Consider the following 24,130-nt stretch of genomic DNA (forward strand, 5'->3'; position numbering starts at 1 on the left):
GCAACAGTGTTAACTAGTGTGCTACCGCGCCGCCCATATAAAACACTGTGGAACTTGCTGTGTATAAATTTGCTGCTCTGTCTCTGATATTACAACAATGCTCAAACAAGTAAGCACTCCATTGCTTGTAAAGGGCTTTGAGACGTCATGAAAGACACGGTATCAATGCAAATTTGTTTTTTGTTTCATGTCAAGCAGTAAATGACCTTTGTTTTCTGTGACCAGGGACGATGCCTTCTCAGACAGCCTGAGCCAGAAAGCAGACAGCGAGGCCAGCAGTGGCCCTCTTCTGGATGATAAGGCCTCATCGAAGAATGATCTCCAATCGCCATCTGACCACTTGCCGGAGTTTTCCTTTGGAGGGATCCTGGGCAGGTACAGGCTTCTTTGCCCGGGGTATAAGGAGCGAAGGCACTGTGCCAGTTCGATGAAAGGTTCTTACAGGAGCTTGGTGTTCTGTCTGATTGAATAATTGAGAGATTTCTGTGATGGGAGGAGAAATTCAGCATTCTAGAGCTTGAGTCCTGTGGCTCCAATAATGCACACTGTGATAATAAAGACTGCATGATTGTGGCTTGGACCCTTGGTACAGCTGTAGGGCGCTAAAGTTAGCCTCAGTGCCACTGAAATCAAAGCAAAATATTATGGATGCTGTAAATCGGAAGTTAAAAACAGAAAATGCTGAGTTTTTCCAGAGGTTTTGTTTTTACTTTAGACTCAGTGCCCCTGGCCAGTGGAGAGAGAATCATCTATGCCTCTTGGGCACCATTCAGCGATGTTGCCTCCTGATCAGGCTCATCCATGATGCCTTAGACTGAAATCACTGACCAATACTCACTGCCTGGATTGGCACATGAGGAACAGCCATTTGGGGGATCAGAGAAAGAATAGATTGTTTTTGAAATTAAATCATACTCCGATAACTGAGAATTTGTTTGACTGTCAGAGGCTGGTTTCTGGGCTAAGTACATGATTGACAGAATGACTGGCTATCCCCATCATCGTGGGGACCTGAGGAAATCTAATGGCTCAGTGGGTAACAGTCTTGTCCCAGAGTCAGAAAGAAGCCCCGCTCCCGACACCTGAGCACAGAATCTGGGCTGACTCCCCTGTGGAGGAGTGAGGGAATGCTGCACTGTCAGAAGTGTCATCTTTCTGATGGAATGGTCAATCTTGTTCCCCTCTTCAGGGGTATATGGAAAATCCTGGGTAGCCCTTTCAAAGGAGAGTGGAGGTCTCCTGGAGTCCTTGAAAATGTTTACTCCCGAGTGAACATCATCACTTTATTGTGATCAAATTGCTGCTCTGGGAGCCTGCTGTGCATTGACTGTTGCATTTCCCATGCTACAACAGTGAGCGCACTTCAAAGTAGCTGATTTGCTGCAAAGCTCTTTGGGATGTACTGAGTTGTGAAAATGCAAAATAAATGTAGATTCTTTATTTCTTTTAGGGTACGGTTGAGGTCCGACGGTGCTGCGATTCAGCGACGTCGCAGTGGTGGCGACGCACACAGCCCAGTCAGAGGGTCAGGCCCAGGTATTGACACCCCTCCACGGGCTGCAGCATGTCCCAGCAGCCCCCATAAAATCACTGTCAGCCGGGGCCGGATGGAGAGCCCAGAGAAAAGGCGGTTGGCCACATTCGGGAGTGCCGGCAGCATCAATTACCCGGATCGGAAGAACCTTGGGGATGGCCATCCCATGAGGCAAACATCTCTGTCCACTCGACACAGCAGTCTCGGAGATCACAAGGCTCTGGAGACGGAAGCACTGGCTGAGGTAATGAGGTCTCCATAGCTGAGAGGCTGCAATGTGTGGCAGGTGAACACACCATCATAGAGACATCACAGGGCTCTCTTCTGGTCATGTGGATCCTAAGTGAGCTAAATTGGGGCAATGCGATGGTTCCAGGACTCACAACTGCCCCTAATCCAGAATGAGATAGCAATCTCACTCAGAGTCCAGGGTAGTGGGTGTGGGAAATGGCAATGTCACAGTAGGCACTGTTCTGAATTGAGGCTAGGATATATAGCTATATTTGTACAGAGACAGCTTTACTCTATATTTTACTTTTCCTTACTTGACCTGGGACTTTTTGACAGTTTAAAATGAGCTTTAATCTATTTAACTTTGCAATTTTTTCCTTGGAAGCATTTTATGGGATATTGTAGAGGGAGCTTTACTCTTTAGATAACCTGTGCTGCGAGTGTTTGATGGATAGGGACAATGTAGAAGGAGCTTTACTCTGTATATAATCTGTACTGTACTTGTGTTGGGAGTGTTTGATAGGGACAGTGTAAAGGGAGCTTTACTCTGTATCTAACCCCGTGCTGTACCTGTGTTGGGAGTGTTTGATGGGGACAGTGTAAAGGGAGCTTTACTGTTCACTATATGGATAGAATTAACAAAATAGTAAAAGATTTACAATTGTAATGGAAATTGTGCATAGCTAGTAGAATGTATAAATGCTGAGATTAGGTAAGTACATAACAAAAGCAATTTGGGATTAGTTGGGACATTTAGATAAACAGATGAACACATAATGTCAGAAAGGTAGTAAATTTCTTGTGTCCAGTGCTGTTTACTGTATCAAATATCCTATAACAGCAAGTATGCTAACTTGAGTAATGAGTATTGAGCCAAATTTAGTAAACAGCCTCATAGAGTGTGAATATTTTTCCAGTAATGATCATTTAGTCCAACACTGTTTGAAAGGAAGAAATGTGAAACAGCTACCAAGGTTCCAGAATTAGATCTGGTTACCTTCTATGTGATGAGATAGAGACTGTCCACATTAAACTGGACAAATATGTTGAAGGCTAAAATATCACAAGGTCAGTGGGAGATGTTCAAAAAGGAATTTATGTGATACAAAATCTGGTTATACCTCTACGGGGCAAGAGCTCTACTTGGCAAAAACAAAACAATCTTGGACAGATAGAGAGATAAGAGACAACATGAAACTTAAAGAAAACGGCAAAAAATAGTTTAAATCCTGGCAAAAGGGAGGAATACAAAGAATAGTAAAGGTTGACAAAATGTGATCCAAAAGACAGTTTGAAAATAAATTTGGAAGAAATATTAAAGTCAACACAGAATGTTTCAAATTACATTAGGAAACAAAAGGTGATTAGGAGCAATGTGAGGCCCTAAAAAACTGATAAAGGTGACGTCAATAATAAGGGAGTGCCGGACATTTGGAATGATTATGTTCGGTCAGTACTTACAGTTATGGAAGAGGCTAGTGTGCCAGACATCACCAGGAATCTAAAAATGAATCAGGGTCAAGATCTCAGCAAAAATAACAGAAGCAAGATAACCGTGATGAAGATAATAATGGCATTACGGAGTGGAAAATAACCCAGGACCAGATAGTTTCAAGCTTAGAACTTCAACTGATCAGACAGCCAGCATGCATTTGACTGCTTTGAGGAGATGAGTAAAGTAGTGAGCAGGGGAATGTCTATGGAGGTTTTATATATAAAAGGAAAGCCTGATCTCAGAGACTATTACCAAAAGTTGAAGCTAATGGAATTGAGGGTAATTTGACTGAGGGCAGGAGAGAGTTGGGAAAATAGTCCCACAAGGGTCTGTGTCTGAACTTCAACTATTCACTATTTATTAATGATTTGGGTGATAACATACAAAGCCATATACCATATAATTTGCCAATGATGAGGTTCACAGCATTGTAGATGGAAGCATAAAATTACAATGCAATATTAATAGACTAAATAAATGAGGTAAGGGGGTTTGAGTTCCTGATACATAGATCATTATGATGCTATGAACATTTACATAAAATAATCAAGAACATAGAATGATACAGCGCAGTACAGGCCCTTCGGCCCACGATGTTGCACCGACATGGGAAGTCAAAAACTAAAGGCCATCTAACCTACACTATGCCATTATCATCCATATGCTTATCCAATAAACTTTTAAATGCCCTCAATGTTGGCGAGTTCACTACTGTTGCAGGTAGGGCATTCCACGGCCTCACCACTCTTTGCGTAAAAAACCTACCTCTGACCTCTGTCCTATATCTATTACCCCTCAATTTAAGGCTATGTCCCCTCGTGCTAGCCACCTCCATCCGCGGGAGAAGGCTCTCACTGTCCACCCTATCTAACCCTCTGATCATTTTGTATGCCTCTATTAAGTCACCTCTTAACCTTCTTCTCTCTAACGAAAACAACCTCAAGTCCATCAGCCTTTCCTCATAAAATTTTCCCTCCATACCAGGCAACATCCTGGTAAATCTCCTCTGCACCCGTTCCAAAGCTTCCACGTCCTTCCTATAATGAGGCGACCAGAACTGTACGCAATAATCCAAATGCGGCCGTACCAGAGTTTTGTACAGCTGCAACATGACCTCATGGCTCCGGAACTCAATCCCTCTACCAATAAAGGCCAACACACCATAGGCCTTCTTCACAACCCTATCAACCTGGGTGGCAACTTTCAGGGATCTATGTACATGGACACCGAGATCCCTCTGCTCATCCACACTGCTAAGAATTTTACCATTAGCCAAATATTCCGCATTCCTGTTATTCTTTCCAAAGTGAATCACCTCACACTTCTCTACATTAAACTCCATTTGCCACCTCTCAGCCCAGCTCTGCAACTTATCTATGTCCCTCTGTAACCTGCAACATCCTTCCACACTGTCTACAACTCCACCGACTTTAGTGTCGTCTGCAAATTTACTCACCCAACCTTCTGTGCCCTCCTCTAGGTCATTTATAAAAATGACAAACAGCAACGGCCCCAGAACAGATCCTTGTGGTACGCCACTCGTAACTGAACTCCATTCTGAACATTTGCCATCAACCACCACCCTCTGTCTTCTTTCAACTAGCCAATTTCTGATCCACATCTCTAAATCACCCTCAATCCCCAGCCTCTGTATTTTCTGCAATAGCCGACCGTGGGGAACATTATAAAACGCTTTACTGAAATCCATATACACCACATCAACTGCTCTACCCTCGTCTACCTGTTCAGTCACCTTCTCAAAGAACTCGATAAGGTTTGTGAGGCATGACCTACCCTTCACAAAACCATGCTGACTATCCCTAATCATATTATTCCTATCTAGATGATTATAAATCGTATCTCTTATAATCCTCTCCAAGACTTTACCCACAACAGACGTGAGGCTCACCGGCCTATAGTTACCGGGGTTATCTCTACTCCCCTTCTTGAACAAAGGGAACACATTTGATATCCTCCAGTCCTCTGGTACTATTCCTGTAGCCAATGATGACATAAAAATCAAAGCCAAAGGCTCAGCAATCTCTTCCCTGGCTTCCCAGAGAATCCTAGGATAAATCCCATCAGGCCCCGGGGACTTATCTATTTTCACCTTGTCCAGAATTGCCAACACGTCTTCCCTACGCACCTCAATGCCATCTATTCTAATAGCCTGGGTCTCAGCATTCTCCTCCACAACATTATCTTTTTCCTGAGTGAATACTGACGAAAAGTATTCATTTAGTATCTCGCTTATCTCCTCAGCCTCCAGACACAACTTCCCACCACTGTCCTTGACTGGCCCTACTCTTACCCTAGTCATTCTTTTATTCCTGACATACCTATAGAAAGCTTTTGGGTTTTCCTTGATCCTACCTGCCAAAGACTTCTCATGTCCCCTCCTTGCTCGTCTTAGCTCTCTCTTTAGATCCTTCCTCACTTCCTTGTAACTATCAAGTGCCCCAACTGAAACTTCACGCCTCATCTTCACATAGGCCTCCTTCTTCCTCTTAACGAGAGATTCCACTTCTTTGGTAAACCACGGTTCCCTCGCTCGACCCCTTCCTCCCTGCCTGACTGGTACGTACTTATCAAGAACATGCAATAGCTGTTCCTTGAACAAGCTCCACATATCCAGTGTGCCCAACCCTTGCAGCCTACTTCTCCAACCTACACATCCTAAGTCATGTCTAATGGCATCATAATTGCCCTTCCCCCAGCTATAACTCTTGCCCTGCGGGGTATACTTATCCCTTTCCATCACTAACGTAAAGGTCACCGAATTGTGGTCACTGTTTCCAAAGTGCTCACCTACCTCCAGATCTAACACCTGGCCTGGTTCATTACCCAAAACCAAATCCAATGTGGCCTCGCCTCTTGTTGGCCTGTCAACATATTGTGTCAGGAAACCCTCCTGCACACATTGTACAAAGAACGACCCATCTAATGTACTCGAACGATATCTTTTCCAGTCAATATTTGGAAAGTTAAACTCTCCCATAACAACTACCCTGTTACTTTCGCTCTTTTCCAGAATCATCTTCGCCATCCTTTCCTCTACATCCCTAGAACTATTAGGTGGCCTGTAGAAAACTCCCAACAGGGTGACCTCTCTTTTCCTGTTTCTAACCTCAGCCCATACTACCTCGGAAGAAGAGTCCCCATCTAGCATCCTTTCCGCCACCGTAATACTGTCCTTGACTAGCAGCGCCACACCTCCCCTTTTGCCCCCTTCTCTGAGTTTACTAAAACACCTAAACCCCGGAACCTGCAACAACCATTCCTGTCCCTGCTCTATCCATGTCTCTGAAATGGCCACAACATCGAAGTCCCATCACAAGCCTCAGGACAGAAGGCTAATGGAATGCTGGACTTCATAGGGGACTAGAAAACAAGGGGGTCAAAGTCATGCTTCAGTTACACAACGCCCTGTTTAGATCACCAGGAATATTGTGAGCAGTTATAGGCACCACACCACAAGAAGAATAATATTGGCCTTGGAAAGAGTGCGGTGTAGATTTAATAGGATCAGACCTGGCCTCCCGAGGTTAAATGACGAGAAGAAATTACACAAACTAAGATTGTATACCCTCGAATTTAGAAGTAAATGGAGTGACTTGACTGATGTTTTCATAATAATGGCACGGATAGGGTAGATGAAGAGAAAATATTTCAGTGTGGAGGGAGCTTTACTCTGTATCTAACCTTGTGTTGTACCTGTCCTGGGAGTGTTTGATGGGGACAGTGGAGAGGGAGCTTTACTTTGTATCTAATCTGGTGCTGTACCTGTCCTGGAAGTGTTTGACACCAGGAGCGAAATTTTCCGACCCCCCGCAGTGTCGGAGAATCGCCCGGGACCGGCGAAAATCCCGCCCCCACTGAGGCCGGAATTCTCCGCCACCCGGGAATTGGCGGGGGCGGGAATCGCAGCGCGCCGATTGGCGAGCCCCCTGCGGCGATTCTCCGGCCTGCGATGGGCCGAAGTCACGCCGCTGAGAGGCCTCTCCCGCCGCCGTGGTTTCAAACAACTCTGGTGGTGGGGGGATTGGTGGCGCGAACAGGCCCCCGGGGTCCTGGGGGGTGCACAGGGCGATTGGACCCTGGGGGGGTGCCCCCACAGTGGCCAAGCCCGCGATTGGGGCCCACCGATCGGCGGGCGGGCCAGTGCCGTGGGGGCACTCCTTTTCTTCCGCCGCTGCCACGGCCTTCACCATGGCAGAGGCGGAAGAGAACCCCCCCCCTACCGCGTATGCGCCGGTGGTGGCATCAGCGGCAGCTGACGCACCGGCGCATGCGCGAACCGGCGAAGGCCTTTTGGCCAGCCCCGACACCGGCCGGCGGGCGTCAAAGGCCGTTGCCGCCGGTTTTGCCGCCAGTCGGCGTTGCGTCAACCACTCCGGCGCGGGCCTAGCCCCTCAATGTGAGGGCTTGGCCCCTAAAGGTGCGGAGAATTCCTGGGGAGGCCCGACACTGGAGTGGTTGGCGCCTGGACCCCCCCTCCGGGTAGGGGAGAATCCCGCCCCAGGTGATGGAAGTGATGAAGAATGTAACGTTTGCCAAAGGTAAAGGAGTGAATGATTGTCCTGAGGCTTGTGATGGGCTCTGTGCTGAGGTGAGATGCTCCACTGTTCTTATCTGAAGTCTGGATTTGTTTTGCACACTTCCAGGACCCTCAACATGTTTTTTTCCTTCTACCCTTCTAGTTCCAGAGTGCGAAGACCAATTATGGTAGAGCTGCCCTGATTGACTAGGCTAACTCCACAATTTGTTTCTTCATTTACAGACTAGGCTTCGTTGGCAAGACTAATCCCTAACCGCCCTTAACTGAGTGACTCACTAGACCATTTACAATTCAACCATGTTGATGTGGATCTAGAGTCACTTACAGGCTAGACTGGACAAAAATTACCTTGCTTAAAGGACATTAGTGAATCAGATGTTTTATTTTAAACTTTTTTACAACAAAACTGACAGTTTACTGCTCCAAATTTATATATTAACTGAATTCCCTATTTGCCGTGGTAGGCTTTGAACTCGTACGTCTGGATTATCAGTCTAATGACATAACCACAATACTTCTCCGCATGCAATGTAAACTGGACTTTCCTGATGTATTGGGTTAAGTGATACATCACATGGTGTAGTAACCCGTAACTCATTAGGTACATTGCCTTTGTCCACCCCTTAAATTCTCCATGTTACTATTACAGGCTCTCCTGAATGAAAAGGGATCAGAATCAACCATCACATGAATGGAACGCGATGCTTAGGGGAACAGTGAGAAGTTTTGAGAAGCAACTTGATGACATTAGAGATGGGTGTTGTACAAAATGTAATGCACTTTTGCTCAGTAAAAGCGGTGGGCAGAGAGGGACAGTCCGTCGCATCTTGTCCAACATCCCCATCCTATTGAGAAAGTGTGTTGCAAAGCCAGGCCCAGCATAGCGGTTGACCCAAGCAGGGTACACAGTGCATGCCAGGCTTGGAACAAGGCCTGCTACACAGATTTGAACAGGCCCCCGCATGCATCAGTGCAGAACCAGGCCACATTGGAACTAGGCTTTTTACACATGGCACCATCCAGACACATGATCTAAACAGACCTGGCACGTGGCAGAACAACCCCATCACACACACACACACTAAATCAACCCAAACCCAACGTACACTGAATCTGACCTAGACCCTAACTGTACCCACATCCAGTGGAAGCACGGATGGCTTATGTGGAACAAGATCCAGCATCTGACATAATCAAAAATAGCACGCATACCCACCATAGGCAACACACATGGAGCCAGATCCCAGCACACAATTGAAGCTGCATATGAAACACATGCAGCATGCTATAAAACTGGACCCAACACACGGTTTCCTCAGAGTTCCTACAGTGTCCCTCCAGACCCAAATACGATTAATAGAACAATAGAAAAGTTACAGCACAGAAGGAGGTCATTCGGCCCATCTTGTCCATGTCAGCCTGAGGATACCCAGGTACCCTTTTCAATCCCAGCTTCCTGCACCCGGTCTACAGCCCTGTAACTTACAGCACCTAAGGTGCAGATCCAGGTACTTTTTAAAAGAGTTTTGGGACTCTGCCTCCGCCACCATCTAGGGCAGCAAATCCCACTATCCTCTGTGTAAGAAAGTTCTTCCTCATGTCCCCTCTACACCTTCTGCCACTCATGTTCCCTGGTTCTAGAATTCTCCACCAAGGGAAACAATTTTATCCTGTCCACTCTATCATTACCCCTCATAATTTTGGACACCTCAATCAAGTCACTCTTCAGCCTTCTTTGTTCCAAGGAAAATAACCCCAAACTATCCGATCTATCCTCGTAGCTACAATTCTCCAGCCCTGGCAACATTCTAGTAAATCTTCTTTGCACTCCCTCCAGAGCAATGACCTCCCTCTTGTGGTGTGGTGACCAGAACTGCACATACTACTCCAGTTGTGGCCTCCCAGTGTTTTATACAATTCCAACATTATATCTTTACTTTTATATTCTATACCTTTGCCCATGGAGGAGTGCATCCATATACTTTTTTTTTACAAATTTGTTTACTTGAACTGCTGTCTTTAGAAAATCTCCTGTTCTTTGTTGCAACGCCAGCCTTCAAAGGCAGCCCACCAAGATATTGATAAAAACCCTACCCAGTGGTGGGCGTGGGCCAAATTACTATGAAACATCTGACAATAACACACAGCCTGAGCCCGACAGAAAGTATGATGTCCGGTCCCTGTACCGACCCTGCTGCCACTGATTAGCCAGTCAGCGGAATCATTCCCGACGTAGCCTTAGCTCCATTGGACAGGGGCCTACAGAAACTCCCTCAAGCCTTACCAGTTGCTGTGCTTCAGCACAAAGCCACCAGACATTGAGTCTGTGGGGAAAATGCCATGGTGAACCTGGGTACGGCAACTCTGGTTTGATAGGTTCCAGATGACCATCTGCTTCCAATTACCCCACCCCACATTGCCGCCACTGGGAGCTCAACACAGCAATCCTCCCAGTGCTCGACCCACCTGCGCCACATGGACCGTGAACAGATGTCCGATTGGATACAGACTCTCCGACACACAAATTAATGATGCTTTTGGCCAAACAGCCTTTTCTCCCTATCTCTAATATTTTTATAACACTCTATTAAATGGCCTGATGATTTTTCTCTCCTGGATTTACTATAAGCAGTGTCTAGAAGGGTCTTGACACTCCAGGGAAATTTTGGAGGATTGTCAACCTCAGTAAATCCCAACCCTGCTACCATTCCCTAGAATCAGTCTCACGTGATGATGTTGGTGGAGGTCACTGTACAAGGTTCACTGGCTATTGCATGTTATCTTGTCCCTTGGACTTTATATTCTGTATTTGACAAATGTAATGCTTGAGAAACTTCTGTAAACAAAAGACTTGCAATAAAATTTGTTTTGGGAAAAAGAAGCCATTTTTTCTAACTTAACTTTCTCTCCTGCACTCGAGAGTGATTTCCTTTTGTTGGTGCTGCTACTGAATAATTTTCAGTTTTGTTTCTGGCCAGGATATTGAGAAGACCATGAGCACGGCCCTCAATGAGCTGCGTGAACTGGAGAGGCAGAATACCGCGAAGCAGGCACCCGATGTGGTGCTTGACACTCTGGAGCAGATGAAGAACCCGCCAACGGGGGCCGTGAACTCCGAACCCCCCAGCCCGCTTCACACCATCATGATCCGTGACCCCGATGCAGCCATGAGGCGCAGCTCCAGCTCGTCCAGCGAGATGATGACCACCTTCAAGCCAGCTCTGTCGGCCAGGCTGGCGGGCTCCCAGCTCCGGCCCCCGCCGATGAGGCCTGTCAGGCCTGTGATCCAGCACCGCTCCAGCAGCAGTGGCAGCAGCTCTGGGATGGGGAGCCCAGCGGTCACTCCCACTGAGAAGATATTTCCCAACAGCACATCAGACAAGTCGGGCACCATGTAACATAACTTGCCTGGGATCGCCACACCCGTGACAGAGGAGGCCACTTGGGCCTACTTTGCTGGGAAGATCTCAGGCCTCGGGCCTGGTTCTAAGTCTGGAGCACTACCTGAATGCAGGAAGGAAGCCTTCCAAGATTAGAACTGCTTTATTCCCTTTCTTTTTATTATTACAATGAAGTAAATGTGCAGCAGTTATTTCTCCCAGTGAAACAGGGTTGCCTGTAGCAACAAATCAGCACTGGAAATATATCCATGTATATAAATATATAATATAAAAAAAGGACTTCATTTCAGGGTTACCTCAGATAACGACCCTTCTGCGCATCCTCAGCAGGCTCGGGTGAGCTGCCAACTAAGCAATACAAGGAAACGCAGAGGTTGCGTTCATGCGAGCGAAGGAAAGAAACAACACAAAAAAAAAGAGAAAAGGGGAGAGCAGACCAGAAGAAAAAAGGAGTATGCGTCGTCTCAGCCAACTGTCGAGCTTTGACTGACCAAGATTAGCCTCATCTGCCAGGAGTTTGGCCTTTAACACTGACAGGAGCCACTCATTCGGCAGTCGAGGTTTCAGGCCGCAGGTCGACTCCTCCTGCACCTGGGATCGACGTTGTACATAAGAGGACAAAAACCTCGATCCCCCTGCTTGTAATGAGCGGAGGGAGAGTATAAATATTGTAGCACAGTATTACCGATTTAACAATTAATAAATAATGCAGTTGTACTTAATGCAGTATAACGTAACAATAATATGGAAATTAGGCAGAGTCTGTGGTTAAATAATGTAGTTTAACTTATCCTACTTCTTTTTGTGAAGCAATTAATCGATGTAGTATTCCTTTTGTAAGAAAATGTTTTCAATGTACAGTGTTACTAAAACAGGCAGAGGGACTACATGACATTTAATGTGACATTTCATCATCTCTCCTGACATACGCACATTGTCATTAAGGTTCTTGTCTTTGTTGCTGGAGTGGGAGGATGTTTCTGTTTTGGGTGAGGGGGGGGGGGGGGGGGGGGCAGCCGTGGATTAATAGTTCTGCATGGCTAACGTGAGCTGCTGTATGTATCCAACATGGAAAACGTACCCTCAAAGGTGAAAGGTGACAGAGCATCTTCTGTACACCCCTTCAGTTGTTGAGACAGCCTATATTGCCTCTGCAAACTCAAGATAACTGGGTGTATTAAGGCTATAGGTTGGCAAACTTGGTACGGATGGGGGTTAGTGGGGGGGGGGGTGATCTTTAGCTGGCGACTGACTCCACATTATATATGTAACAGGAGTCCCCTCAAGTCTGTGTGTTTTCATTCAGGTGGGATAGATCCAGCATTCATGTTTTTTATTTTTCAGTTTGTCTGGGTTTGTCCTTTCTCTCCCCAAGGCATTACCCTTGTTGGGGACAGATCGGCAGTCCTCCGCTATCTCACTCAACTTCTCTCCTCAATAGTGAGTGAATGCGGGTGAGCAATTTGACTGTGGAAGGCTGTCCTGCAGTCAACACGTGTTTCATTGGCAGGTTGAGGGAGGAGTTTGGTACTCCACTGGCTAATGATGTCCTCTAACCCCCCCCCCCCCCCCCCCCCCCCCCCCCGCCCCCCCCCCCTCACCGCAGTCACATGAAAGGCACTGTGGCCATGCACACTGCCAACTGCTGAACTTTGGTAACGAAGCACAGTTGCACAGATCTGTGAGATTTAATGCCCGCTGCAATGTTCCCAGAGAGAGTGTGACAAAAGAATATGACAGCAGCCTCTGTATTTGGAGGAGTGATCTGATCAAGGAGTTTAAACTGATGAGGTGGATCGAGTGAACTATTTCCTCTGCTGTCGGGTTCTAGAACTAGGGGCAGGACATTAAAATCCGAGCCAGGCCATTTGAGTGTAATCAGGAAATACTTCCACTAAGACGAGTGGAAATCTGGAACTCTCTCCCTGCAAAAGGCTGTGGATGCTGGGAGAATTGAACATTCCCAAATTGAGACTGATAGATTGTTGTTAGCTTAAGTTATGAAACCAAGGCACGGAAGACAGGATTAACACACAAATCAGCAATCTGTGGAATAAGTTGAAAGGAGTTCTATGACCTCTCTTTATTCTGATATTGTTAGCTGTTATCAGTTGAAGCAATGAGAACATATAAAGGAAGAGCGTTAGCAGGGCTGTGGTTTTATTAAATATGGCCGCACACTGCTGGAGATTAAGGTTTCTCTGAGCTTGTTTTTTTTAATTTGTAAGCCGAGGGTTGAGAATTTCCTGAGGGAGGAGAGTTCTTTTCACCCCCATTCCCTCGTCCACTGCTCACATTAGATTGGGCAGAAAAACTTCATCCATGGGAGTAATCCAGGCTTTCACGGAGGTTGCTGTGAAGCAGGAGAAATGCCGAGGAGATTCCTGGTGATAATCGCCTCTCGCAACATGGTAACAGCAGAATGCACGTGAGGGTGGGGCACAAGGTACTAACGTAACACTCCCCACCCCCCTAAGAATTCCCCAAACAGAAATAGGCCTGGTTTCCTCTTCCTCATGACTCTCTTTCTCTCTGGAAGCTATACGAGAGATTTAAGGGGATGTACAAAGCGTTTGCTAACTCAGTTGCATGTATTCTGGAGATTTGATGAAATTTAATCCCCCATCTTTAAAGCACACCTTCTTCCCACATCAATTGAAAATGAAGTTTTTTTAAAGAAATAATAATCTTTATTAGTGTCACAAGTAGGCTCACATTAGCACTGCAATGAAGTTACTGTGAAAATCCCCTAGTCTCCACACACTAGCGCCTGTTCGGGTACACAGAGGGAGAATATAGAATGTCCAATTTACCTAACAAGCACGTCTTGTGGGTGGAAACCGGAGCACCCACGCAGACATGGGGAAAACGTGCAAACTCCGCACAGACAGTGACCCAAGTGGAATCGAACCCGGGACCCTGTCGCTGTGAAGCAACAGTGCTAACCACTAGATTTCCTCAGAGCACTGCTGGATATTTATGTTCAAGTCCTGGGAATGCCAGGAAAATCCTGATGGATTAGCAACCCATCCTGCACGCTAACAGTTATATGTTCCGTTCCCCCATTCTCGGATGACATACTTGTGCAGATGCCCATGTGTGCAGGAGTACAGATGCGCTGTTATTCTTTTCCTGGCAGTAGAGATCTTGCTCAGTATGGAATAGGGAATAAGCCTGAATGTGTGCTGTTTTAAGTTGTATGCGCTATTGCCACACCTATCATATTTGTCCCACCCTCACATCACATACTTCTCTGTCAGATGACAGGTTGATGATCTGGACCTCTGCCACTCTTGTCTGAAGATGCATCTCCGGGTTCGATGCCCTCAGTAATCAGGCAGGGCCAGGATGACCAACTGTAGATGCCTACTTCTCTGAAAGCAGTCAGCTAACCCCCAGCCTCAACCACGAGGCCTGGTCCACAATGCATCTACTGTGGCTCAGTTGTGATGCTTTGCCTCACTTCAGGCAGTTGAGAGAAATGGCTCAATCACCAACAGAATTAGGCACCCATCCAGAGTGAAACTCTCAAATAGGATGCACCAAACCTTAAATTCTAACCTCTCTGAGAAAAAAAAATAGAATAAAACTGGAAATTGTTCCAAATGCAGCAAAACTGGACTTGGGCCATCATCAGTCTCTGCCTTCAGGAGAGGAAGAGATGGGAAGCAAAGTGGAACAAGGATATTCTGAGCTTCCTAGCCCATGGCAAACACCTGTTCCTCAGCAATGCACTTTGCCCCACCATTGTTTACCTGGTCAAAACCCATAACCAAATGCAAGTAAATCTGCTTTCCCTGAGCTCAATAATGCCACAATTTTAAAAATTCTCAATCATGTCGTCAAATCACTTTGGCCTCAATGCTTTCTATCTCTGTCACCACTTCTCCACCTTCCAAGGACTTTGCGATCTTCCAATTCTGGCCTCCTGTGTATTCCCCAAATTGTTGTCGCCACCCACCATAGACAACTCTGTCCTCAAGTGTCTGGGCCCTAAACTCAGGAAATCTCTGTTTACACACTGGTCATTGACTGAACTAAACAGAGCATGCTCATTACAAACAGAAAGTGCTCTGACTGCCATATTGGTGTAGGTACCAAACAAAAACTTCTGTGGCCTGTACCTGAAAGGAACAATTAGAGATTTGCATATACAAACGAGCAGGAGAATGCAACTTATTAAGGCCAAGTGGTGCAAAAACTGAGTTGCTATCAGGGTCACTGAGGCCCTTAACCAGCAAGCAGCTAAGTAGGGACAGGCATCAGAAGGAGGATCTGCCGCATCAGAAGAAGGATGTGCCCTCTTTGTACAGCTAGTGCATTCAGCTATAAAGTCACCTTGGGGAAGGGAGAGCACCCATTGCTTATAAGGGAGTGGGGGCTCTTGTTATGTTTAAGGGACTGTAAGGACAGGTTGGAATAGTTTTCTGAACTGTCTGGATCCTTCGGCAAGTTTCTGACAGTACTCCAGGACTTGCCTGCACTGAACATTGGCAACAGGAAGGATTAGAACAATACAAATGTGCCTCTATAATCCAGTGCTCAATTGTCAAAAACATTCCTAAGGAATCCAATGGTCAGGAAACCTGCATATGGAGCATGTGTGTGGAGTGTGTTGTGTGTTTGTAGTGTGTGAGACACACACACACGGTTGTAGCATATAATGCTTTTCTGAGGGTGTGGTACAGAGTGGTAGTGTGAGTTGACCCTCCAACTGGCCTATTGGGTTAGAAAAGAGGGCGCATTTTAAATTCTCAATCAAGCTTCCTTTGATATTGATAAGCACAAAATTGACCTTGGATACTTTGCAGAAAGTGCTGTAAAAGTTCAGCAAGCCAGACACCAGAAAGAAACAGATATCTTTCAGGTCCATATCCTTTGATCCAAAATAAAATAAGTTTGAGATGTAACAGTTTTTAAGCAGGAACAGAGCCATGGAAAGGGCATGGGTGGGGGATAGGTAGCAGAGTAAAGGAAAGAGGTGGATCATTGTAGTCTATTTCTGGAGAGGATGGACATCTTAAAATAAAAGGGCCTTTAAGAAAATCGCTCCTGTCAGTAACAATCAGGGTTGTGCAATGTGTGGAAATTTCCATAACGCTCATGATTCCTACGAGAAATTGAAATGTAAAAATCTACATTAAAGCCTCCCACGTGAAACACCCATATTCAAACAAGCCTACACAAATCATCAGGCCTGTGCCTTAGGTATAATGTGCACCTGTAACATAAGAGAACCTCAGGAAAGGTCAAGGACAACAGTTATTTTTTTTACATTCTGCTTCCACTTTCCTTTCCCACAGACGCTGACTCTCTACTGGGATATGGTCCAACTGGAACTGATTTTCCTGGGATGGGCTCCCATAGGTGCGGATTCCTAGTCTGATACAGTTCCTGAGCGTTGACTCCTACTGGGGCATGTTCCCAGAGCCATCAGTCAACCTTTCAGATCCTGACCCAGTTGGCCATTCAGTGTGAATGGATTTAGCCACTGAGGGCTACTGGTCCCAGTATGACCCCACCCAATATTGAGGTGGAGGATGGGAAGCAAGGTGGGCAGCTTCGCATTCAACCTTAATAGTGATACTCTTTGGGGCTGCACGATGAAAGATGCATAAAAGTCAGACTTGATCCTTTGCGAGTCACTTCTGTCCCTATAATATCGCAGTGTCCGATGGGGATGCTGAGGTATTTAGATTGTTTGGGAAAATGGATTGATAGGTGTAAAGTATTTCAAATGGGTCAATAATTCAGGATATAAATACATAATTTCTTGGAATTCAATTGGCAAAGGGAGACAACTTGCTAGTTGGGGACTCATTGGGGCAGCCCTAGTGTGAAACTGCCATTGTTCAAACAGCCAAGCTGCACTGCCACTCACTTCTACTTTAAAATCAAACCATTACTTTCAAAATGGTGAAATGGTTAACAAGGTGATTGGGATGAAGAGAAACTGCCATTGTTCTCCTTCAAGCAGAGGGAAACTTAAAAGAGGTGTTCAAAATTCTGAGCCCTTTCGATGGCAGGTGCATTTATAACCAGAGGATCACGCTTCAGGCAGCTGGTAGAAGAATCTGGAAGGGAGTGGAGGAGAAAACAGATTTTTTTTTACGCAGTGGGTTGTCACGACCTGGAATGCACCACTTGAAAGGGGTGGTGGAAACAGTTTCAATCATAACTTTGGGGAATATTTTCAGGGCTGTGGGAAGAGAGCAGAGAGATGGAAGATAAAATAGGACCTTCCCTGTGGTTATGACATTTTAATAAAGAAAACCAAGGGTATCACTAAATTTAGAATCCGATGGCATGAATTTAAATTAGTGGAAAATAAGCTTTTCAATTAGACAGTAGGAAGTATTGGTTCACTCAGAGTTAATAAATGTTTGCAAGCGTCTTTCAAGTGTTCATTTAGGCGAAAAGATTGTTTGGGTTTCAAATGCAGCCATGTTGGGGGGGGTGAAGGTACTGGAGATGTGGATTTTAACAAGCTGAATGATCCTTTCTTAACCTTGACTTTTTTAATGTTCTTATCGGAAGCCTTGGGCACTGCAGTCAACTGTAGAGTCCCAAATGCTACCCCCCAAATGAGATCAACTGAACCACAGGCTTGTATCAGTATCTGAAAAGTTCCTGATCAGAAAGGCTCGGGTTATTGCTTTCACCAACTGAGAGATTTATGCCCATCCAATGAAGCAATTACAAGAAATGCTATGCCTCTGGGTAAGAAAGTGGCTAAGACACATATTTATTTTGATTCATTCTCAAGATGCTGAAATTGCTGGCAAGCCAGCGTTTATTGCCCAATGTGAGCTGCCCCAACAAGGCAGTGGCAAAACAACTTCTCGGAAAGCAGTTTGATACAGCTGGGTTGCTTCCTATGCCACTTCAGGTGGATAGCAGTCAACCAGGTTGGTGTGAGACAGGAGTTACATCTCGGCCAAGCTGGGTAAGAACAGCAGGTTTCCTTCTCGAAAGTCAACCACTTGGGTTTTTTACAAATAATTCATGATCAATTTTATGGGAACTAGCCTTTTAATTTAAAATGAGTTCAAATTCTCATAACGGCTGTGATGGGTTTTGAACTCGCATTCAACTGGGTGAATAATCCAGGTTGTTTGCTCATCCCATGACATAACAACTACACGACAATATCATTACACTTCCAAACCCACACATATGGGAGCTAGGCAATGGGGTCGGGGGGAGCTACCAAAGGATGACATTTCACAAAGCAAGCATTCTTTCTCACAGGCAGCCTGCCTTGAAGTGTCTCTTGCCTGTTGTAGTCTCTCAAATAATGTTCATAGCGGTCAAAGATATGCTGGAAATTATGTTAAACATACGGCTGACTGTTTTCAAACCGAGATGAGATAGAATTAGTCAATTCCACTCACCAAGATTTTGCACTTAGTAGCTAAATGGCTTGATGTTTAATCACAATGCAAATGTCTAACTTGTAAACAGTAAATGATGTAGTGACTGTATGGAGTGATGTCCCTCCACATACATGGAGGTTAACAGTAATCTCACTTCTGTGATAATTAAACTCCTTTGGTTTCTAATTTATTTTTTTAAGTATCCTTTGAACACAAGGACATTTTATTCTTTTGGTAATGTAAATGAATGATCATTTTTTTCTAAGACGTTTGTTCATATTATGTGCTATATAAAAGAAGGTCCTGTTGTTAGCCTTGTTTTGTGTTAAGTGTGAAACAGACTTGCTCTTTAATTGCTCCTCCTTATTCCCACCTCTTCCCAAAGTGCTCATCAACTTGCTTTTTGGGTCTCGACTGCCTTTGATTTCTGTTAAGAACAAGGTCAAAGTCCAGGGGAGAAATCTGGGAATTATTTTTCTGTCAGGAATTTTGTTTTTGTTGAATCCAATCCCAGAACTGGCACAAAGAGAGAGCAAGTTGCCTTTGTCAGTTTGCAGGACAACTCATCCCTTGGATATTCTGAGCTTTCTTGCCATTAAAATAATTAAGCTTTGGGATAATCGGAGCGGTTTATTCCTGGGGAGACCCCGAGTGGTGCTGACAAGTGATTCCAAACACATTGGGTGGGATTCTCCGTCCTGCTGGTGCTGCTCCCCCCCCCCCCACAAGCCGGCAGTGGGATCCTCCATCCCGCCAGCCAGCCAATGGGATTTTCCATTGTGGGCACCACCATGCCGTTGGGAAATCCGCTGGCGTGAGTGCGCTGCCGGTGAAGCGGAGGATCACGCCGACGGAAAATCCAGCCCATTAACTTTGAAATTCTCATTTTTGTGTTTAACCCCCACCCTGTCCCATAGCCTCACCCCTTCCTATCTCTGTGACTGCCTCCCACCCTACAAAGCCTCTCTCCTGAATTGCTCTCCATTTCTGTAATGGCCACATGAACTTTTCCTGATCATTAAAGTTTTTGTTCTTATTGAATCAGCCAATCTAACAATGGACTGAACCGTCCAATGCAGTCACCTCCAACAGTACGATCACGCCACTGCCTGTAAACAACGGTTTATCGGGCCTCCTGCAGCATCTTTTTAAACAGTCATTTTTTTTGGACGCCTCTTTAAACGTTTCCCATTTCACCCTGTGCTACAAAAGGAGCTTCAGACATGGGTGAATGAGCAATCGACCCTCCCAAGACGCATACCTCAATCCAGCTTGTATCTCATTGGTGGAATTGTTTCCAGGCTTCCACACAGTGGGCGGAATCTTCCTTCCTGGGAGCGGAAGTTGGACTGACTTCAGCTGGAGGGTAGGTTGGCTGAACATACAAGAGCTTGCATGTTCAACTCATTAATTAAGCATCCGCACGGAACAATCAAATCTCATGGCTGGGCCGACAGGGAGTCGGCTACCTCACTGTCACCTCAGGCTCCAACATTCAGGCACTATATTTAAACAGTACCGGGACAGCCATTCACTCTTCTGCTCCTTGACACATGCACACACAAAACCCCTACCCCCAAAGTCTGGCCTCGGCCTCACCTCACTGGTGTCCAGCCTTGCCACAGCCTATTCCACAGGCAGCCAGTATCTTTCAGTGGCAGTGTGAAAGGAAGGCGAAAGCATCATCTATTGACCTTGAAGTCCAGGAAAAAGTTGACTTCACCCACAGGAGCATTCTAAACTCCTGCTGGGTACGCTTAATCTGGAGGGGAACAAGTTTCCTGTGTGATGGCCTTCAATTGAGCATTGATGAGATGCAAATTTTATTCCCGACATACCTCCACAGGACACTGGAAAACAGGGTTCCAAAATTATTTCCCAATGTTGGGAAACTTAAGTTTTGGCCACCCAACAAATCCTGCTTCCCCCAACCGCTTCTGATGGGAGCAGAAGATTCTGCCCAGTGTCGGGAAGTTCAGCTGACCAGTGTCAATACTTCTGAAAGGAATGATTGATGATCAGTTTTGTCCTGGTTTCAATTTATCAAGGCAGATGGACTGAACGTCTCTCTCTGTGCCGCTCAGGAATTTACAGTGGAGCATTGTCAGCCCGGACGATCGTATGGATAGTCATTGGGCCATTGTGTGACTCACAGGGTAGCGCGAAGCTTTACCATGCACAACAACCCTTACACACATCTTTTTAGGAAAAATGTTTTCTGATTTTTCCTTGTACTTTGTCCTCTTAATAATGCTACTCTCCCTTTAAATGAAAGGTGTTTGGGATGCTTCACTCCATCTACAAGTGAGCCAAAAGTATATACCTGCTTGAATAACTGTAACAAGTCTCTGTTTGGGATATGCTGTCGAGAATATTTTACATGTATCCAATCTAGAAATGCTTGATGCTGTCATCACAGAGAAAAAATGTTCCAATTCTATTCCGTTCCAGTCATCTCTCATGGAACATATGTCTCGATGCTGGAAGTCATTTTGCCGCTCATGTTTACAGCTCGTTCTGCCCCCTCATTTCCTATTTTGCGCAAGCAAAGAGTGGGGTCTTATTTTTGAGTGGATGTCAAATGTGTGCAGCGGTGAGCAGGTGGGCACTGTGGGCAGCAGATGGAGCGTCAGTATTCATTCCCAGTGGGAGCCTGCCTGCAGAATGGATTAAATTGATGGCACATCTTTGTTGAAGGGATAACGCTTGCCCATTGCCAAGACTCAATCTCCTGCCTTTTAAGGTAATTGACAAAAGAACCAGGAGGGAGATGAGAATTGTGTTTTTTTCAGATGCAGCTGATATGCTGCCTGAAAGAGAGATGGAAACAGGTTTAGTCGTAATTTTCAGAGGAGAATTGGCTATATACTCGGAAAGGAGAAATTAGCAACACTATGGGGGAAGAGCAGGGAGTAGTGATAATTGCATAGCTCTTTCAAAGAATTGGCCAGCAATATAGGCCAAGTGCACTCCTTTGCTGTGTCATTCAGGGCATAACTGTGTTGTCCATGTAACTATGGCTACAGTATAGTAAAAGTAAAGTAAGTAAAGTAACCGTAGTCCCAGATTACCATAGGCTGCTTTTCCCTTTGAAGGGGAGAGCTGACTGGTGGTGATTTAACCTGAGGATCAGCACACCTCATGCGAGGAGCAAGGTTGAGAAGGTGGGCGGGCCTTCATGAATAACCTCAGCAGTACGGGCATTGAACCTGCACTGTTGTCCTTGCTCTGTATCACAAACCAGCTGTCCAGTCAACTGAGCTAAACCAGCTCCCAGACTACAGTATAGACACAGTTGTGTGAATCAGTGTGTTCACCAACAATCAAATCTACAACAGTTACTCTTGAGTGGAATAGGATTTTGACATCCCTCCACTGTTTACTTCTGTTGCTTCCCTTCACATTTGCTGTACACTTTAAAACAAGGGCCACTGTGTGTGATTCCAAGCTGAATAAAGAAGAGAAGAAAAAAAACAGGAAACTGTTGAAAGTGATCTGACAAAAATAAAATACCCAACACCTCTCTCGTTATTCAGTTTCTTGAATTTGGCCTCGAGCATGATTGTGGTTGGAAGCAGTGAGGAGCATTCAAATGAAACTGGATTGAAAGAACGAGGGTTTGCACCCAAAGCGTAGCACTGGTGTTGAGAGACCAAAAACAGCGTATTTATGACATGGCCTTCAGCCCTGCTGCCCTGAACTGGGCCTTGAGAGAATCCCAGTTATTTTCCTTCACAGGAGCATGGGGATGATGGGTGAAACCTGATGGATTCTCATCCCTAACTACACAGGGGAAGCAGTGTCATTCCCGCAGAGCTGATTTATTCCCCCTTAATGTACCATCAGAAAACCTGAAGATATTATACATTTGCTGATGAATAACATCTTGAAAAGGTCTTGAAAAGGTCCCCTGTCTGCTTCCTGCTACCACCTTGAGCCCTTGCTTGGCCACTGAGCATTAAGGTCACAGAATGGAATCATGGTCTAAAGAGGAATAAAACCAAATTATCTATTTCCCCTTTTTAAAGGGAGATCCAGAGCCGAACTTGAATGCTGGTTTTCTTGTATCTATCCAATTCAGATACTTTTGACCAGTTCACTTATCCAAATGTTTTACCTAGGTGTCTTTTAATAGCGAAGAGAACAAAGGGCGAACACAAATACAAGTTCAACAATCTTTATTAAACAAAGTTAACCCATAATTAACTCAAGTATGTGTACAAGAACAACCTGAGATTCGGTTAATCGACCCACAAAGGTGGTCTGACTGAAGGGTAGGTCCGATTCCTGAGTCCCTTTGGTCCGTTGTCACAAAGGTGGGTTGGGCTGGCAACTTCTTTCTTCCTTCTCTGGTCAGTCTTCAGATGTTCAAGGTCACTTCCCATGTTGTGTCTTCACTCTTGATGTGCCCCAAGTGTCTATTTTTAATCCCATTTTCCGTTGCGTCTTTTTGCTACTCCCCATGGCTTCCTGCCATTGAGGCCTCGGGAACATTCAAATGAAACCCAGCACCCAATGATCCGGTTGATGACCTGTTTCGATAGTGTGGCCTGCACATACCCCCTTACCAAATAAGATAATGGCGTGAACTCGGTGCGCCCAGGAGTCTGGCTCAATTTAGGCTGCGAACAACAGACCGGTGCATATCAATGGGGGGCGATGATCTCTTGAAGGGCGATTGACAGGGAAGGTCGGGACATGCCCAGGCAGCCTGTCTGAGTTTCTATATTCAAACTTGGCCAAATCCAAATTCCCAGCAGGCCATTTGCTGGATATGACCGCAGTTTAATTTAAATTGCCCAATTCTTTAATTTGAGATATGCAATTTTATTTGGGCTCAAAACTAGGCCCGCTCAGTCACCGCGGTTTGAAATGCCTTGGGTCTGATTTTATTCTTTTATCCAGCCTCATTGGCCACTACCTAAGACAACCCAGCATTAACACAGACATTATAGACCGATACGTCTTCAGAACATGCCTTCTCCAGCTCTCACAGGTGCAGTAATTTAGAATTTAGATGAAATGGAAAGGCTGGATCAATGATGGGGTAGTTTCTTTACAATGCCTTTCCGAAGGGGCTTGGGTGCCACTTTACCCCTTCTATGCTCTCTCTCTGTCTCTGCTCTGATTGAAGGTTATAAGGTTAATGCAGTTTGTTGTGAGATTGAGTGGTGCTCCAGGGCTTGAGCACATACTCCAGGCTGGTGTCGGAGCAGTACTGAGAGAGTGCTGCAAGGTCGGACGTGCCATCATTGAGATAGGGTGTTATCGTTAGTCTTAATATATCTTACATAATAATGTAAAATAACCCAAGGCATAAATAAACAGGGGAAGACCAGGATGTCCTGAGGTCCTGACCAATTGCTATACCTCAACCAGCCACACTAAATTCACCAACATATATGCTCTTCGTTTTGTAGCTGCACTCATCAGATTAATGCCTGTTTGAGCAAGTCTTCCTGGGAAACCAGGCTGGTGAATTGACCATATTATGGCTAGATCATTGTGTCATTTGGAAAAGAGATCCTTCTTGTC

The 24,130-nt window shown here is 45.5% G+C and overlaps 1 protein-coding gene across 3 annotated transcripts in view; it reads left to right on the plus strand.

Moving 5' to 3' along the window:
- srgap3 (SLIT-ROBO Rho GTPase activating protein 3) overlaps positions 1–12,202 on the plus strand; it is a 301,988-nt gene extending 289,786 nt beyond the window's left edge. For 2 of the 3 annotated variants that reach the window (XM_038810792.1, XM_038810793.1), the window contains exons 20-22: positions 226–375; positions 1,451–1,778; positions 10,797–12,202. In XM_038810792.1, coding sequence (XP_038666720.1) covers positions 226–375; positions 1,451–1,778; positions 10,797–11,216 — 898 coding nt within the window. In that variant the 3' untranslated portion in view covers positions 11,217–12,202. Of the gene's footprint in view, positions 1–225; positions 376–1,450; positions 1,779–8,467; positions 10,700–10,796 lie in introns of those variants that run through there. The other variant, XM_038810794.1, reaches the window with a different exon arrangement.
- Positions 12,203–24,130: the final 11,928 nt, after the last annotated feature.

This window comes from Scyliorhinus canicula, chromosome 11 (genome assembly GCF_902713615.1).
Source record: "Scyliorhinus canicula chromosome 11, sScyCan1.1, whole genome shotgun sequence".
Classification (NCBI taxonomy): Eukaryota; Metazoa; Chordata; class Chondrichthyes; order Carcharhiniformes; family Scyliorhinidae; genus Scyliorhinus; species Scyliorhinus canicula.